The sequence below is a fragment of the Brachyistius frenatus genome, unplaced genomic scaffold (genome assembly GCF_029030835.1).
Source record: "Brachyistius frenatus isolate BFR_SWC_R1_liver_20210118 unplaced genomic scaffold, ASM2903083v1 Contig_118, whole genome shotgun sequence".
Taxonomy (NCBI): Eukaryota; Metazoa; Chordata; class Actinopteri; family Embiotocidae; genus Brachyistius; species Brachyistius frenatus.
Window position 1 is genome coordinate 693,112 of NW_027210717.1, and position 17,439 is coordinate 710,550.

Consider the following 17,439-nt stretch of genomic DNA (forward strand, 5'->3'; position numbering starts at 1 on the left):
GTTATCATTCAGTCCAGTGTTTGTTTCATGGCATGATGCCTTGTGTTGAATGGAAGCTAAAAACATGCAACGTACACAACAAACTCTTCTGCAGAGACAACAGACACAATGGTCTTTTGATCTTTAAAAATGCAGTGCACAATTTACTGTATTTTCTAGATGTCGGTGTGAATTTGACTTGTAGCTCAAACTGTATTTACTGATCACTTTTCAGGTGTGCAATTTAAAATAAAACGTCTTTACACTCTTGATCAGATAGTAAATGATAAATATTGCACTTGAATTTTCCTTCAATTAAACTGTAAACAAAATTTTACTTGAGTATATAATCACATAAAGTAACAGCTGCCGCTACACCTGTCATCCCCTGATATTCATAAACCCACAAACAGGCCATTGTCATCTCAGCAGGAGTTTATTCAAGGACAAGCACTGGCAGCATTTCAAACCATAGTGTACAGTGTGTCATTACCTGTTGCATTCATTACAATAAAACCAAAAGAAACTTGTTGGTTTCCTGATAAGTGCCTCCATCCTTCCCAATTCAAAAGCAAAAACACTTTCGTAAATCACTTGCTAAATGTGCCACCGACACCTCAGCGTTTCCAACACACTCTCTCACTCGTACAATCCTTAATGGATACATATTCATGGATGTCAGACACACGGTATTTGCTGGAAAGATAAAGACATGAGTTCTGAGGTAATTTTTTTTGTCATTATAAAATCTTAGGCTCTATTCAAAACCAATGGTTTGGTTCAGCAGTGAGTCCTGTTTATTGTCCACAGTACTGCCCTCGGCCGGCATGTCAGAGTTTGGAGAACTGAATGAGGTTCCTGTTGATTTCAGCGACGTTCCTGCAACCTGAATCAGATAGGTAGATATAAATAGAAAAAATAGAATGAAAATGAGATTAAATATTGCTGTATTTTTTGGCACAAAATTAAATGGGCATGTTTATACTGATCCCTTTTAGCTGATTTAATGTTAAATCTCAGACATACCTGATAAAGCCATGGACAGACGGAACTCATCGTTTAAGATTTGCAGTACTTCTCTCAGTCCTTCCTCACCCTGGAAGATCACACAGGATATGATTAATATAAAAGACAAAATACAATTTGTAGTCCAACAATCTAGCAATACAATGATTACATTTGTCATTGATTAACTTTTTCAATGACAAAGACAGATAAAGGGCTTTATTTTCATCAATCTTGGTGCAGCGCAAATGCAGGTGTACGTTCTGTGCGCTGGGAATGCATGTGGGTGTGGCCAACTTTTTGGGTAATTTAGTTAACACAAATGTAGGTGCATCTGTGGCGAAACGAGGTGCAGTGGTAAAATAAGAAGAATAGAGAATTAAAAGGTGTTCACAACTGACTTTAATCAGCTACTCATCATCAATGACTGAGACACTCACTGCAACGGAGACAGCATATCAGGTTACACATGGGAAATGTGGATAATTTAACCCAAAACTATATGTGCAATTTCATTATTAATTAAATGTCAAAGTAAGCAAAGAACTCTCATCCACAATAATGAAATCAGTGCTGGAACAATGTTGATAAGTGAGCATAAGTGAATTACGCTGACTCAAGGCTCCCAATGTCATTCATTTATAAACAACACTCAAAGAGCAATGTGCTCCAAACTGATGTTGCGGTGTTAGTAAATTAATTGCATCAGAAATGTCAAGTGCGCCTAATTTACTTTACAAACATGAATTAAATGGCCTGAGCTAAGTAAAAAAATAAACCTCAAAATTGCACTCCACGAGGGAATCTTTGTGGACACGCGCCTTGTTGTACAGCTCTACCCATTTTGGAGTAGTTCATGCTAATCCATGAAAATAGCAATTTGATGCATGAAAAAAGCCCTTTGCACTGTACCGAATGGCAATTAAGCTTGGACCCGTGCTCAGACCAGTTTTGCGCAAGTACAAAAGTAGGGCCCAGAGGCATTAATTTCTGTAAATTATGACGAGGCCCGAACTACAGCTATGTGAATGACTGTGAAAACGGTTAAGGACTCTGGCGCAGTGGAGCCTGTACATGTGTGTTTGAGGCTCGACAGGAGAGGAAACTGTCAAGATCGTCAGATGGTTTTCAGTAATAACATCTCACTGAAAAGAAACACCTTAATATGTTGTTATAATCAGAACACGCAGTATACACACACACACACACACACACACACACACACACACACACACACACACACACACACACACACACACACACACACACACACACACACACACACACACACACACAGAGCAGAGTCATCAGTCATACCTTGTACGCAAGGCCCCACACTGCTGGGCGGCCAATGAACACACACTTGGCTCCCAAGGCCAGTGCTTTCAGTACATCACTTCCTGTCCTGATTCCTCCATCCACATAGATCTCGATCCTGCCCTGCACCGTGTCCACGATCTCTGACAGCGCATCAATCTGTTGACAACACAGGTGAAGATATAACCAGGGCAAAATTAATTAAAAACTAATGACTATCTCTGAGTGTAAGGCACTGCAGGATAAGAAACATTTTGTGATTGTATTTTGTTTAATATCCAGTTCAAAGGGCTTTATTAGTATGAAAGTTTCACAAACAAACAGTTATCTTTGATATCCATGACTTGGTTTTATCACAATTAAATACTATTTGAGCAACCATGTAACATTAGAGGAATAGTTTGACATTTTAAAAAAACGCTAATTTTCTCTCTCCAAGTTAGAAAAGAAGATTGATTCAGCTCTGAGGGAAGAGTGCTACCTTCACAATCTAACTACTGACTTTCATTTTACAGCATATATATTTTCTCCTTGTACTAATATCACTTGCACTCATCCTGCTACAACACTTATTAGAAAGGTAGAAATAATGCCACTAATATGCAGTATCGTCATTGCTACTTTGCTTTTAATAAGTTTAATAAGTCTATTTCACTTCCAATTTTTTTGATTTGGGTGCTTTCTGGTGTATTGTACAACTACCTCTTATTGTATTTCCACAACCATGAACATTACCACTACTTTCACTATAATACTAACAGGAAGCATACTTTTATATAGTCCTTAGTATGAAGTAAGTCGTGATGAATGTGGTGAGTTACTACCGAGGCCGGGCCTCCGTCCAGCTGTCTCCCTCCATGGTTTGACACGATTATGCCCTGGACGCTGTGCTCCACGGCCAGCTCGGCGTCCTCCTTGGTCAGGATGCCCTTGATGATAATGGGGAGGCGGGTGATGGACTGCAGCCAATAGACATCCTTCCAGCTGATGGAGGGGTCCAAGGTATTAGCTGGTATCCCGTACTCCTCTGGGCTTCCAGTCTCCTGCTTATAGTGCATGTGGTACAAGTACAACTGTAAGTGTCCACTTAGTATACAAATATACTGAGCTGGTGGTGTCACTGATAATGCCTGAACTACTGTGGACACTTTGACGCTTCCAGTCGCTTGGTGTTTAGATATACTGTGTATGATGTGTGGCCATATTTCATAGGTCACACAAATAATTTCTGATGCAGAAATTTGTGATAAGTAATTTGTATTTAATTAGTGCCAAGGTAATGAAATGAGTAACAATGAAATCTAAAGTTAACAAGATTAGCCCAATGTGATGCCACAGCGTGGAATACACCCATCAGTCCTCTACAGGAGATCGTGTCGGTTTCCCTTTTTGCCTTGTCTGGGCGTGAAACGTAGGGTCATTAGGTTTCGGCAACAAAAAATAATGTGGTTAGGTTTAGGAAAAATAAATCTTGCTTGGGGTTAGGTCCAATACTACTCAGGTTAGGAAAAGATTTCTTAAAACAAATTCCACATCATTTTTTCACTAGCTCAAATCCTGAGTGACGATTCTGAGTTTGATCCTTTCAACCACCACCGACCTAGCTTCTGGCACGGACTATACCATTGTGTATTTCTTGGTATGACCTCTGTCACATGACCTTCATCACATGCCCACTGTCATATGACATCCTTCCACGCAGGTAATACTTGCATGTACATTTCCCCCCCAGGTGAGGCAAACATGACTCTGACATGGTGTCCTCTAGTGGACAGCGGGTGTATTACAAGTTTTGGTGTGAGACCAGGGGATATACTGTATATCAAGGAAATGTCTGAAAATAATGAACAAGACATTTAAAATTTAACATCTGATGCAACAGTATGAACATAAAATGGTTACCTAATTTAAGAATGCAATATTACATCAGTGAACTGGTGAATCAACCAAACCTTTTTTGTTTGTTTGTCGGCTGCTCTTTTCTACCTTTTACCTTTTCAGGCTGGTCTTTGTCTTAACTCAGTCTTTTCTGCTATGTTGTTTGATTTTAAAAAGTATGAAGAATATGTTTAATTTTTTTTGACTGTTACCTGGAAAACGCCATCAAAGTTCTTGACCTTGAGGTGTGGCGGCAGCTTGAACTGGTTGCGAATGTCATTGCGGCGCTTTCCCGTGTAGGGGACGTCGACGGTGAGGACCAGGGCCTTGTAGCCGAGAGCCTCTACTCGATGCACGATCTGCTCTGACAGCTTCCTGTCCCGGTACACATACAGCTGGAACCAGCGGTAACCATTTGGTGCTGATGCCACGATCTCCTCCACCGAGCAGGTGGAATATGTGCTGGTGATGTAGCAGGTGTTGAGGGCCTCGGTGGCTGTGTGGTGGAAGTTAGGAAATTATTTCAGCGGTCATTGAAGGTGGGATTTACACCTAGATGTGAGGGCTTTAGTGTCAGTAAACTACACATTTTCTGATCACCTATGTGCCTTTTAGTGGCATCAACAGAGTCTAGTTTTGATGTATGGCACAGGAGATACCTATCCACTAAGTAAATACATTTTTACTATTGCTGTTTGCTAATTATAGTACTCAATGCCACTAATATATCACTAATATAACTTATCAATTAACTAGGGTAGTTAGGGCTCAGGTAGCCTATGTGTTGGTAATTACCACAGGCCTTCACTATAATCAGCAATGTCACTTGCAATTCTGAATTTGTTATGGTTGCCATGAAATGTGTATGTACAGGTATATATTTCACCTTCCCACCTTGTACACTTATGGTTTTGAGTCACAGCCTCCTCTATGTAAGCTATCTGCATTTTTCTTTATTGAAATATTCTAAAACTGCATGTTTTATCAAAACTACATATATTTTCTACCAATCACCAATACCAATTTAACGTGGTTTCTTTATTCTTAAAAGTTACTGAGGATAGAAGGCATGCTGGGAAATGGGTGGGAAGGAACCCAAGAAAAATATATGCACCAGGGCCAAATGATAATTATGTTACTCTGCAGTGGATAGTCTGCTACACCAGTGAGTGAGAGAGCAAGAGAGACTGATTCATGATGTTTTGCTCAAAAGATATGATACAACACCTCAGTAAAACTCTGATAAGCCTATTTGGATCATAATGTTATTGAGTAGATGCAGACAGAAAATAAGAAAGGATCTGCTGTTGTCACAGTTTGACTTTTCCAGAATGGATATATAAAATAAAAATAAGAAAATCATAAAAAAAACTAAAATCAAGCATAATGCATGCAGATTAAAACTGTAAGCGCCAGGGCCTTTCAGCTGTAATTGTATGTTGTCAGGTGGCTCCACCGAAGTGGATTGCCAATGGTTTTATAAATTAACTGTAATTATGACTCTTTTTTTTTTTTTTGCTTTAACAGTAACTATGTAGGCTGCCTATTCAAATAGGCAACCTACCTGTTGAGGGTTAAATTAATTTGAAGGAGGAAATATTGTCTTATGAAAAGCGAATCACAAACAAGATTTTAGTTTGTACAGATTAAAGAAAAGATGTTCCGCATTCGTCACCTTACAGCACAAAATTAATGCAATGCTCCCATCTAGTGTTGGCTGTGTATATTACTGTTGGATTAAAACCTAGTAACATACACTTCGACAGAGACACACACACAGTCCTCACCCCGAGCTGTGGCCACCTCTCCTTCATGCCAGGCCAGGCAGTGAAAGGCTGTCGGTGCGATACCAACTGGGAAGCTGATTTCTGTCCCCTGCACTGTGGTCCGCGTGTCGCTCACTGACACGTCCCGCAGGATACGAGGCCTCAGTCGAATCCTGGGTGTGATGTACAGATGAACATGGAAACTATAACATCACAACTAATAAAATGCAGCAATCTGTTAGGAAGGCATGTTATGACAATCTGAACAAATATAGAAGGTAGGAGAGGGTGACGATCATATTACAGCAGCAATTTTACCATATTGACATGAACACTACAACTGAGAAGCTGTTTATGGATAAAACAAACAGAACAGACAGGGATGTCTTTGTTTTATCCAGCAAATCTAAGTAAACTTCACTGGGAAGTGAATTATTATTAACTATAAACACACACACACACACACACACACACACACACACACACACACACACACACACACACACACACACACACACACACACACACACACACACACACACACACACACACACACACTTTAAGCATTTTATCTTCTATGAAATTTTCTGCTGGCCGATTTATCAGTCAAGTTCAAGTTGAAAGGATATCTTTTATAGTATGAATCTCATGGCAATATCTCTCATAGTCGACAAATTGATGTTGTTTTACTATTTTGTTGTGTATATGGCCACAATGCCCGACTTTAGGGCTTTGCTTTAAATTTTACTTTAAATTTTTTTTTAGTTATTGTTAGTTTCCTATGACAGCACATCAATTTGATTCTATTTGAAAAATACCACCGAAAATCTTTCACTTCAAAATGTATAATGTCGTGTACAAAATGTAAAAAGTTTCATTTTCTGCAAATTTTTTTCTCATTTGGATTCAAACTAATCGAACCATGGACTCAAACTAACCTGCTGAGAAATAGAAAAATCTTTCCTGAGGTAATGAGATTCTTTGCTTTGCTGGAAAAGTTCTACATCTTTGAATGTGAATAGACTCTCAGGACACAACCCAGACTGACACCATAACCAAACACATCAGCAAACAAATCCCTGGTAACTGATTTCTTGTAGAAAAAACATTCAGTAAGTACAGATTCATCAACATAAGAAAAAAAAAGTGTCTGTCTTTATGGAGATATTACAACAGCTGAGAGGAATGCATGACGAGACTCAGGAGAAAAAGTCCTGACAAAATAAAAAATAAAAATCATGAGCCTGTTTATTGATCCCAGTGCTCATGCAACTTTCCTCAGTCACTACAGGAGGTTGGAGGAACATTGCAGCATTAACACTGGGTAAAGTGGAACAGCCTGTTAGTGATTATACGGCATCACAACAGCACATACTGGGCTGCATATACAGAAATCAATTACAGCAGTCTGAAGTCCACAAAAACAGGCTGTGTCCTCACACAGTCTGCAGCTCACTATTAAAACTATTCTAACAGACAATGTGTGTCCACTTTATTTTATTCAGGATGGCATGATGTGTAATGTGGAGTCCAAAAGGGTTTATACTGCATTTAACTCAACAATAACTGCACGAATGTGGTCGTAACTTCATCAAAAATACTCTCTTTTTTCTGTGTTGTCTCATATATTTAATATGTTAAATATATAAGGCAAATTATGTGCACATGTGATGTTCTTGAACATGTATTTATTTCTCAGTGTACCTTTTGTAAGCCAGCAGATTGTCGTCCCTGGTGCAGCATTCGTCTGCTCCGGCTGCGTAATAATCCCAGGTGGCCTTTGAGAGATGCTCCTTAGCATACTCCTCAAAGTCTGTCAGGCATACCATAGCCATCTCTGCACAGCGACCTCCCTCTCTGTGTGGGAGAAGAGCTCATCAGGTTTCAATGTCATACTTTTACAATTAAATACTAGAAAAAACACAAGGAGATAATCAACCATGTGTATGGTATATCAAGATTACCCTTGTAAAAAATAAGTTTCCCATTTTTTTTCCACAGGGGACACACGTGATCACATGTATGACACGTGTTTACCACTCGTTTTAACATACGATAACATGGGAAAAATATGTATAAAGGTTTTCTCATGACAAGCTACATGGATTTCAACACATTACACCATGAAATTGTCCCAAAACCAAGTTTCCCATGGGCAAAATATAGGTTTCATGTGCACAATCACATGATCACATAAAATGTTACACGTGAAGTTCATGTGTTTTTTTTTCTGTAAGGGTAAACATTTCACCATATGGACAGACCATAAATAAGAACATGCTGAGTACAAACAAAGACATTTTAGATCCAAAATATCTCCTCATTCAATACAAAACACAGCTGACTTTCTTGAACATGTTTATCAATTTTTCCGCCTTTACCACAACCAGTCAGATCTCATATTTGTACCCGTCCAGTTTCATCTGGAAACAAGAGTTTGTTGTATTTCATGTGAGACAAAGCCAGAGGCAACAACAGCACACACACTGAAGAAAGACTGTGTATGTATGAAGTTACAGCTTCAAGACTTACCACAAGTGACTGATATTTCACAAACAAAATCCCCCCATCTCGCATGACACAGCCTCCATGAAGGACTGAAGTTGCGACATCACTGCTCAAACTGAAACTCCCCTCCTATCAGCAAATGTAGCGCAATCAATCAACAACTCACCAGTTAAGCCACCGCACTTTGACATCTGAGCAAGGAAAATAACGCTTTTACTTTGAGTATTTTTTTCCCCTCCTTGCGCCTGTGCCAGTCCTCGTGTCAACAGTGTTGCTTTTGTTTCAATCAGAATCCAACTTTCATGGAGCCACGATGAAAGCCACTGACAGTGGACGTGACCTGGGGGCGAACCCCGCTCTTATTGTGTTTACACAAGCTGGAAATGTGCTGATGGTGACTTCAGCTATAGTGAGGACAAGAGGCGTCTGACGCAATGCTCTGTGCTACAGATGGAACATACATTAGTACATATGGGCATACATATTTACACACTGTGTACACACTATCCGACATGGTAGCACATGCATACAGGGACTGTATAAAACTCCTCTATTTTACAAATGTTTTTAAAAGCTCGTAAGCAAGTAGCCAAAACGCCAAATAATGCCGTCAAGTTTCTCACAGAACAAAACTGGAGAAATATTGGTTCGTTTCACATCCCTCAATCAGAGAGCACTGACTTCCCCCTGGCCAACAGTCCACTCCTCTATGAAATGGAAATGTGCAACCACAGCAGCCACTACTTACAGTATGTTTGGATGAATTCACGATTGTTGCGATGGAATCGTACCGGTTCAGAGCACGTTTGAGCAATTTGTAACGTCAGTATAATGTGTAACGGATTCCACAGGATTACTGGTACCCGTGAACATTTTGGAATGTAACTAACTACATTTATTAAAGTACTGTGTCGAAAAACTATTTTGAGGGATGCTACTTCTACTTTACTTGAGTATTTCCATTTTAAGCAACTTTTTACTTCACCACATTTGTCTGACAGATTTAGTTACCAGTTAATTTTGAGATTACAGTTTTTAATACCCTTTACGTACAGTGAAAATCGCGAATGTCCAAATTTGGGGATTTGTAATTCAAATGTTTCTGATAAACTGAAGGATTAAATGTTCTTTTATGGTCTGAAAAAGTCTCCTACTTTTTAAGTGAAATAAACTATTTGAAACGGTACTTGGATTGGCTTGAAAATGTATTGTTTTATGAGCTTGTGGACCTTTTTTTTTTTTTTTTTTTAACGATACTTGGTTATGGAACAGAAACAATCCAAACACATGATAATCTTATGGGATATGATGCATCACTATAAATGACAGTAACCAACCGTACATGAAGAAGATAAAATAAGAAAAACCTCCAACCACTACAGCACAAAAATGCACATAAATACAACAATACAGTTGAACTGAAAACACAATAGACAATAATAAACCATTGACAGGAAGCACGACTACATAGTTTGTAGGCCTACTTTTACTTTGATACTTAAAAAAGAATGTGTGGATTCGCTCCAAATTTGAAAGGGTTTTTCTTTTGTCCCATGCAAGTTTCTTGACGAAGGTTAAAATACAATAAGTGTATTTAATGCAACTTTCTACGGCATTAAGAACAGGACATATTACATAAATATTATGGCCAGTGAGAGACACCATATTAATTTTTGAAAACAGCAGTGATGCTTTGAAGAATTTTAAATAAAAGTTTATAGCAATACAAAAAAAAAAAAAAAAAATCTGAATTCAATCGACCAATCGGTCAACTGACAAATGATTAATGACCAATGAATGAAAAAAATGAAAGACAACTATTAAAGAAATGTAAAAACAATATGAAGCCAATTTAAGTCGCTTATAAACCAGCTTAGTTCCAGTTTATTAAATGTGGAAATTTTCTTATTTTCTCTTTCTAATAATGCACTTGGAATATTCTTGAGTTTTGGACTAAAAAAGCTACTCAAGGATTTTTTCAGTGAAAGCACATATGTGTATGAAGACTGTTCTCTACATGATGCCTTTAGAATGGAAAATAAAGCTCCACTTCTATATAAATACCTACCTTAACTAGTAAAAGAAGTGGAGAGGATTTCCTGAAGAAGCACCTTATTCTTATTGAATGTCAGCATAACTAGAAAAACAACAAACATAGCAATGGACCCAATAACAACAAACACAAACTCTTTCATGAACCTCGATTTCACTGAAATATGTTTTAATATGATAGTTAAAAATAGAAGTGTGTAAAAAAGTGTCCACTGTGTTACTGCAGATCTACATCTGTGTTTGCTTCTACTAATAATGTTGAAGTGATCATTCTCACCATTAAGAAATATTGACTCATCTGTATCACTTAATAATTAAATCATTTATAATAGTTTTCACAAATGAATAACCAATAAACTTTAAAAGAATAAGAAAATATAAATGACTTGGTACTGGTAAAAAACTGAATGAATGCATTTCAAGTAATTACACTGCCTAACACAGATTTGTCCCATACAAACCTGTTGCATGCTAAATCCAAATATAAAAAAAAAATATATATATATACCCATCACCCATCGTTTTCTTGTTCCAGTAAACTCACATGGACATGGAAAAGCAGTGCTAAGGACAGTGAAGCCCCTCAATGTTGGCAGATATTGAGGTGTTTATACATTTTAAAGGCAAGTGTACGTTGTATGTATTTTGTTTATGATGTGATGTAATTTACAGTTTGTCATTTAAAAGCCATGTTTGACTTACTAAAAACAGAAAGGAAGGTAATGCACAGTTTATTAATGATGGCTCAGTTCAATTAAGTGTCCCAGTAAGCCATGCCAGTGAACAGGCATGCACAACAGCAGGACCTCAATTAAATGGAATGCAGCCACCGTTACTACACCTGTGCTTCCCACACAGTAACAAGTCAAAATGTCTGCTGTGAACAAGGTCTATGAGGTCCATTAAAAATCATACTTTTTTTTTTTTTTTTAAATAACAGGGAAATTAGTAATGCTGTATGTCCAGCCCTATCAAGACTTTACAGAAGTTTTCAGTGTTGACAGACGGTCAGCAGACAGAGAGCAGATGACGGCTTCTGACCTCTGCACAGTTTTACTCACCGATTACAAATGTTCATTCTTTCAGCAGAACTTCTCTTCTGACACTCATAACCTGTGAACAGTCCACAACCAAAACAGAAAGCAGTGGGGTTACTAATGATACTAATTCTGCTGCCACCATCAATAATGATACTGACATAACTGCTACAATACCACAGCTACTGCTACTACTAACACTGATGATGTAGTGCCACATCCACCACATTAACTGACTTTATAATTCTGTATTACAATCAGTCATGTCTACTACTACTACTACTACTACTACTACTAGTACTGCTATTACTTCTCTCTTTTATACCATCTTTATTCTCTTTAACCACAATTGATAAACATGTTATTCAGTGTCAAATACACTCACCTACATAAAAGAATACTACTACCGTGTGTTAATTATTACTGCTTAGAATTACAACAATTACTAATAGTAATATAAGCAATGACACAGTTTTTAGAGTTTTAAGTCACAAATAAGCCCCTTATCAGACTTTAGTTGAGACATGTAAATCTAATTTAACCCTTGTGTTTATATTTGACCCATTGGTAAAGATTTTTGCGTGTGTGTGTTTGTTTTTTCAATCAAACTATCAATCCTTTATCGTACATCTGGTTTTACGGTCAGCTGGAAAAATCTTTTCATCACTGCTCCTCTCACAATATGCTTTCAACTATGAACACTTGAGGGCAGTGCAATACTGAATGAAAAGCTTCATTCAACATCTGTAGAGCATGAAAACACAAGCAGACTCCCATTTAATGCATGTGCACACACACTACAGTATACAGCGCGTGAATAGAGTGACTATAAGTTGCACTACACACTAGAAACACTGTACAAACCTCTGCTTCCTGAGTTCAGTTAAAGAACAAGGTGTTTAAAGTAATATTGAAAATCAAAGTTTCTAATTTAGATGTTAAAAAAAAACTTCAAAATAACAACAACAACAAAATAGGAATGATGCATCTAGTAAATAACATTTACCTATTTATAATTAGCGTAAACATTTCTAGTGTGAAAAAAGAATATATTTTTTCACAGATTTTACCACCAGGCAGCACTGCTATGATTTATCACTCTTTTTACTGGGATCTTCTTTTTTATTTTCTCACTGCAGGTGTCTTTTCCCCCCAGCGTGGTTGTGTATGTGTGTGTGTGTGTGTGTGTGTGTGTGTGTGTGTGTGTGTGTGTGTGTGTGTGTGTGTGTGTGTGTGTGTGTGTGTGTGTGTGTGTGTGTGTGTGTGTGTGTGTGTGTGTGTGTGTGATGAATGTGAGCCTCTGTGCTGTGAAAGCTGTCAGTCATTTAGACCTGCTGAATGGCTGCTGGGAGCACATTGTCCAGGTGACTTTCTAGAACACCTGGTGTTTGCTATTTAGTGTGCACATGCTAAACAAGGTGAAGATTTGACCGAGCCTCTGTTATACACTTGTTAATGTTACACATAGCCGGCTCACGCTTTCAGCTGTTAGCCGTGCTGCTCATCACCGGCAGGTCCAAACGAATCCTGACACATTGCTGCTATCATTTATATACGTGGTGGAAAATCAGTGGATGTCTATATGTGGGTAAAAGGTAAACATCTGAAAAAGAAGAAACCAAAAGAGTGCACACACTGTGTATAAATAAATATAGTTATGAAGTGGATAAAATCAGTGTCTTACCTTCACCTGAGCTGTTTGGCAGGCTTTCTGTATGTGTTGGTTCCCCTCTCATGTGACACTGTTGTGTCAGAGGGCAGTCCAGCCCCCCCCCTCCCACACACACCTCCCAGCCATCACAGTGGGATTCTCCGCCCACAGTGGCTCAGCACCAGCTAAGCCTCTCGTCAGCACTCTGGGCCGTGGCCTCTCTCTTTGTGCCAAAAAAAAAAAAAGAAAAAAAAAAGAGCATCAAAAGCTAGCTCAGGTTATTGTTTGTAGGAGCAACAAACACCTCCTGGTTTACTTCCATTTTTCCTTCCTTCCTTCTCCTTTGCTTCATCTTTCCTTCTTTTCTCTTCCACTTGTGCTCCTCATCCTTACTACCTTCCTCTGTCACTTCATCCAATCCTTCCTTTTTCTCTCTTTTTCCTTCCTTTCCTCGTTTACTTCTTTCCCTCTCTCCCCCCTTGTTTCGTTGTCCACCTTCAAATAGTCCCTTCCGCTTTAAATTTTTTTCTTTAATGTCTCTGCTCGTATGCTTTCATTAGTTTTTCTAAGCGAGTCAATCAGTGTCTGACTGTTTTTGTGTGTTTGTCTGTAAGAATATATTTGACCAAAGTTAATTGTTAATCTTCATTGCACAAGTAAACCAGCTTTTATTTTGGCAAGTCATTACCTCCTTTCCTCTAAAGCTGTTGGTAGAAATGCACTCACTGATCACTATATTAAGAAGTCTGGAATTAATAGACTTGATCATCAACTATAAGAGACAAAGGGAAGTCAAAACTCCCCTGTAACGTGTCAAACTTGTCAAGTGGAGTGTAAAGTTGGACAGGTGTTTTAAGTATCTCTACATATAATACACAGATGTCCCAACCTTTGATATCATGAGCTTGTTATGTTTCGGGTCCCCACCCGTAAGTGATGGATCGATGGCAGGATGTGAGAGAAACGGGTATGAATGCCACAGTGTCTCCTCTCGCTCAGGACGAAACAAAACGCCTCGAGAAGTTGTTAAAGCATTTTAAAACACCAGTGGGGGTGCAGTGAAGTTAAATTAGATTCTCCCGCTCTTATTACATTACGGTGCTTGAATTGAATTTACTCTTTGTAAATGGAATATCTTCAGTAACAAAACTTGGCTCCCTGAGAGATGTCTGTCTTTCTGTGTACAAAATGTCTCTGAATTTACTTCTTTTTTTATTTTTTATTTTGGCTTCCACACAAAAGGCTGTGAAGGTGAAGCCAAGGGCTAAATGTGACGAGTCGGACCTCCACGGGGAGATGTGGGTGTTACCTGCACCGAGAGGAGGTGCAAATTGTGTTAATCCACAGCTGGCCTCGATGCCTTATACCACAGAGTCAGATCTGGCTCCGGGGCCATCGTATTGGAGGTACTGGCCGTTCAGCTGAGTGGAAAACCTCTTCCACATGCAGGCTGAGTCTCTGCCCCGAGGCTGCGGCCCAGCACGCCGCGCCACATGTGTGTTGAATTGTCAAGGTGTTATCATGGCCTGGTGAGGCTCGGCGCTCCTCCACCTCTGTCTCTCCCAAGTTTATTGTCAGACTAAATACAACAGTCGGCCGAAAGGGTTGCAAATCCACGCGGCCTTTCATTTGAGTCTGCAGCAAGGCCCAACCTGGGCGTCCATTACGGCTTTAAGCTTTTGCACACATGCCAGGCAGGATTTTGAACTGGAAAAAGAGAAAAGAGTTAGAAGAGAAGACATATTTTTGTTGGTGTCCTGCTTTCCTCCAAATGTTCGGACAAGGGAGCAATAAAACAGCACAGAATAATTTTGACAAGACAAACAAACAACAAAAGTAACCCATTAAAATGAACTATAAATTTGTGATTATGTGAATAAAAATATTTTATTTTTCTAAAAACAAAAGGCGAAAAAACTATTTGATTAAAAGAACAAAAATGGTGTTATGGAGTGAATTAAAGTTAAAACTGCATTTTTACAATTGTGTCTCTGAAAATGCCAAAATAAACAATTAAACACTTAAAAAAAATTACACAATTAATTGCTGGTGGCTGAGGCTTCATGGTATTGGAATTATTTTTCATGTGTTTGAGTTATTTGAGCTGTCGAAGCTTTCTTTTTGTCATAACTGAGTCAGTTATATAAAGCCATTTTAGTGTTCGTGTGGGAATATTGCTTAAAAAGGAGATTCTTCAAGTCCAGAAAAATGACTGAAGAAATAAATTTGTCACCCTTTCAAACTAAAACCACAGAATAACTAAAAATCCAATTTGTTTTGTGTATCATCTTGTAAAATGTTCTTTAAACAAACTAATTTGAATTTGATGTCAGATTCAGTGTTATGTTGGAAGAATTATCAGGAAAATGTACATGTACCTCAAATATGAACCGCATTGGTTTTAGTCTTTTCAACTTCTGAGTAAGAACATTTCCACAAGTTTGGGCTCTTTTACATGAAAAATACTTAAAAAAAAAAAAAAAAAAAAAAAAATCATCCTTTTGATTCTTTCTTTTATTGGAAGAGTTATCACAGAAGACTTCTCTTTGTATTTCCAGAGTGTGGCTGCAGTATCTCAGTTTGTCAGTGGAAAACATTGCTCAGAGTGCCAACGCGGAGGCAAAGTGGCGAACACATCAGTGGCTGTAAATGTCATGTAGCGGCTGAGTGATGGATGTCCAGAGCATTTGATGTTTGGAAGAGATCTGAGCATAACTCGCAGTCTGCAGTCACGCTAGCTCAGACTCTTATGATTAAATCCATACACACGGGCAGCGGACGATTTGCTCCCATCTACCGAGGGGCGGTGTGAAAGTATTATTTGTGCTCAGTTTTTCCCCCTAAATGAGGGAGGTGCATGTCATGATTTGTGTGAAGGGTTCGGTGAGCTTGAATCTATGAAAACTCGAATGGGATGGCGGAGAACTCTTCTGCAGGCGTCTTTAAAGCATTAACTTTCACTTAGGCTTCGCTGCACAACAACTCCGCTTCCAACTCTTTGGTTCTTTTTGTTGTCTATTTAAGGTTTACTCTTTTGTGGTAAATGTCAGATTGTTCTCTTTATTTATATTTATGGAGTTTTGTCCAATGAAATTATGTAAATTGGACCTGATGTCTTCAAAAGAAAATGCAAGTTAGAGTTCAAGTCGGTGTTTTCCAGGAGAAGGTTAAACGGGTGGAGGAAAAACTAATATTGAAGGAGGGGTTGTGATGAGAGGGGACATTTTAATTATTCAATCTCTCTCCAAAAGGACTTCTAAATAGTTTTCCTTTAACCACAACTAGAGACCCATTGTTGATTTTCTTCTTTTTCTTTCTGAAATGTGATTTATAAAAATAAAAAAAAGTTTGACATAAAACTAATTTTTCTACATTTGATATTTGTCATCAGGACTGTTGATGAAGTTCTCACCATGTCAATTTCACTGACAACTGTTTGACTTGTCAGATAGTTATTGTACATCAGCTAGCTGCTACAGGACGTCTCCCTCCACCTGCAAGTGAATCTTTGCTGGAAGCAAGAACCTCCAAAGCAGCGCTGCATCGTTGTTTAAATGTCCTACTGATGAAGAAAGGAAAAAGAGGAGGATTGATTTCATGAAGAGCTAAAGGAGACTTTAGGATTAACACCAACAGACGCCACTTCAGGGACCATTTCATGGTGGATTGTTTCACCAACTTGGACCGGAGACGGACAGATTTTTTTATGCGTGTCCATCTAGCTACGATAAGGAACTATAATATATGTAACTGTATTTTACATGTCGGGGTGATGGTGAACATGGACCAGAGGATAGGCTGCAGAGAGCAGGTGGAGAAGGTAGAGGAGGAGGTGTAGGAGGAGGAGGTGGAGAAGGTGGTGGAGGAGGTGGAGGTGAAGGCACATCAGTAGAAGAGAAAGACTTTCGGCTCGACCTGAACAAGTTCAAAGTTTGAATTGATGTGACATAATGAATTGATATGATGTAATGAATTGATGTGATGTAATGAATTGATGTGATGTAATGAATTGATGTGATGTAATGAATTGACGTGTGATGTAATGAATTGATGTGATGTAATGAATTGACATGTGATGTAATGAATTGATGTGATGTAATGAATTGATGTGATGTAATGAATTGACATTTGATGTAATGAATTGATGTGATGTAATGAATTGATGTGATGTAATGAATTGGTATGATGTAATGAATTGATGTGATGTAATGAATTGGTGTGATATAATGAATTGATGTGATGTAAT

The 17,439-nt window shown here is 38.5% G+C and overlaps 1 protein-coding gene across 3 annotated transcripts; it reads right to left on the minus strand.

Moving 5' to 3' along the window:
* Window positions 1–396: 396 nt before the first annotated feature.
* On the minus strand, window positions 397–11,585 carry hao2 (hydroxyacid oxidase 2 (long chain)). Of its 3 annotated transcripts, none has more exons than XM_069713381.1 (8): window positions 11,567–11,585; window positions 7,650–7,802; window positions 5,967–6,118; window positions 4,392–4,675; window positions 3,126–3,344; window positions 2,302–2,460; window positions 1,006–1,075; window positions 397–865 (listed from the first exon to the last, which is right to left on the minus strand). In XM_069713381.1, the coding sequence occupies exons 1-8, from the start codon at window positions 11,581–11,583 to the stop codon at window positions 810–812; spliced, it is 1,110 nt and encodes a 369-aa protein (XP_069569482.1). In that variant the 5' UTR covers window positions 11,584–11,585; the 3' UTR covers window positions 397–809. The 3 variants fall into 3 exon arrangements, with proteins under 3 accessions (XP_069569482.1, XP_069569481.1, XP_069569483.1); XM_069713380.1 differs by having other exon boundaries at window positions 3,126–3,347; XM_069713382.1 differs by lacking the exon at window positions 11,567–11,585 and adding an exon at window positions 8,478–8,646 and having other exon boundaries at window positions 3,126–3,347.
* Between the last annotated feature and the right edge of the window lie 5,854 nt (window positions 11,586–17,439).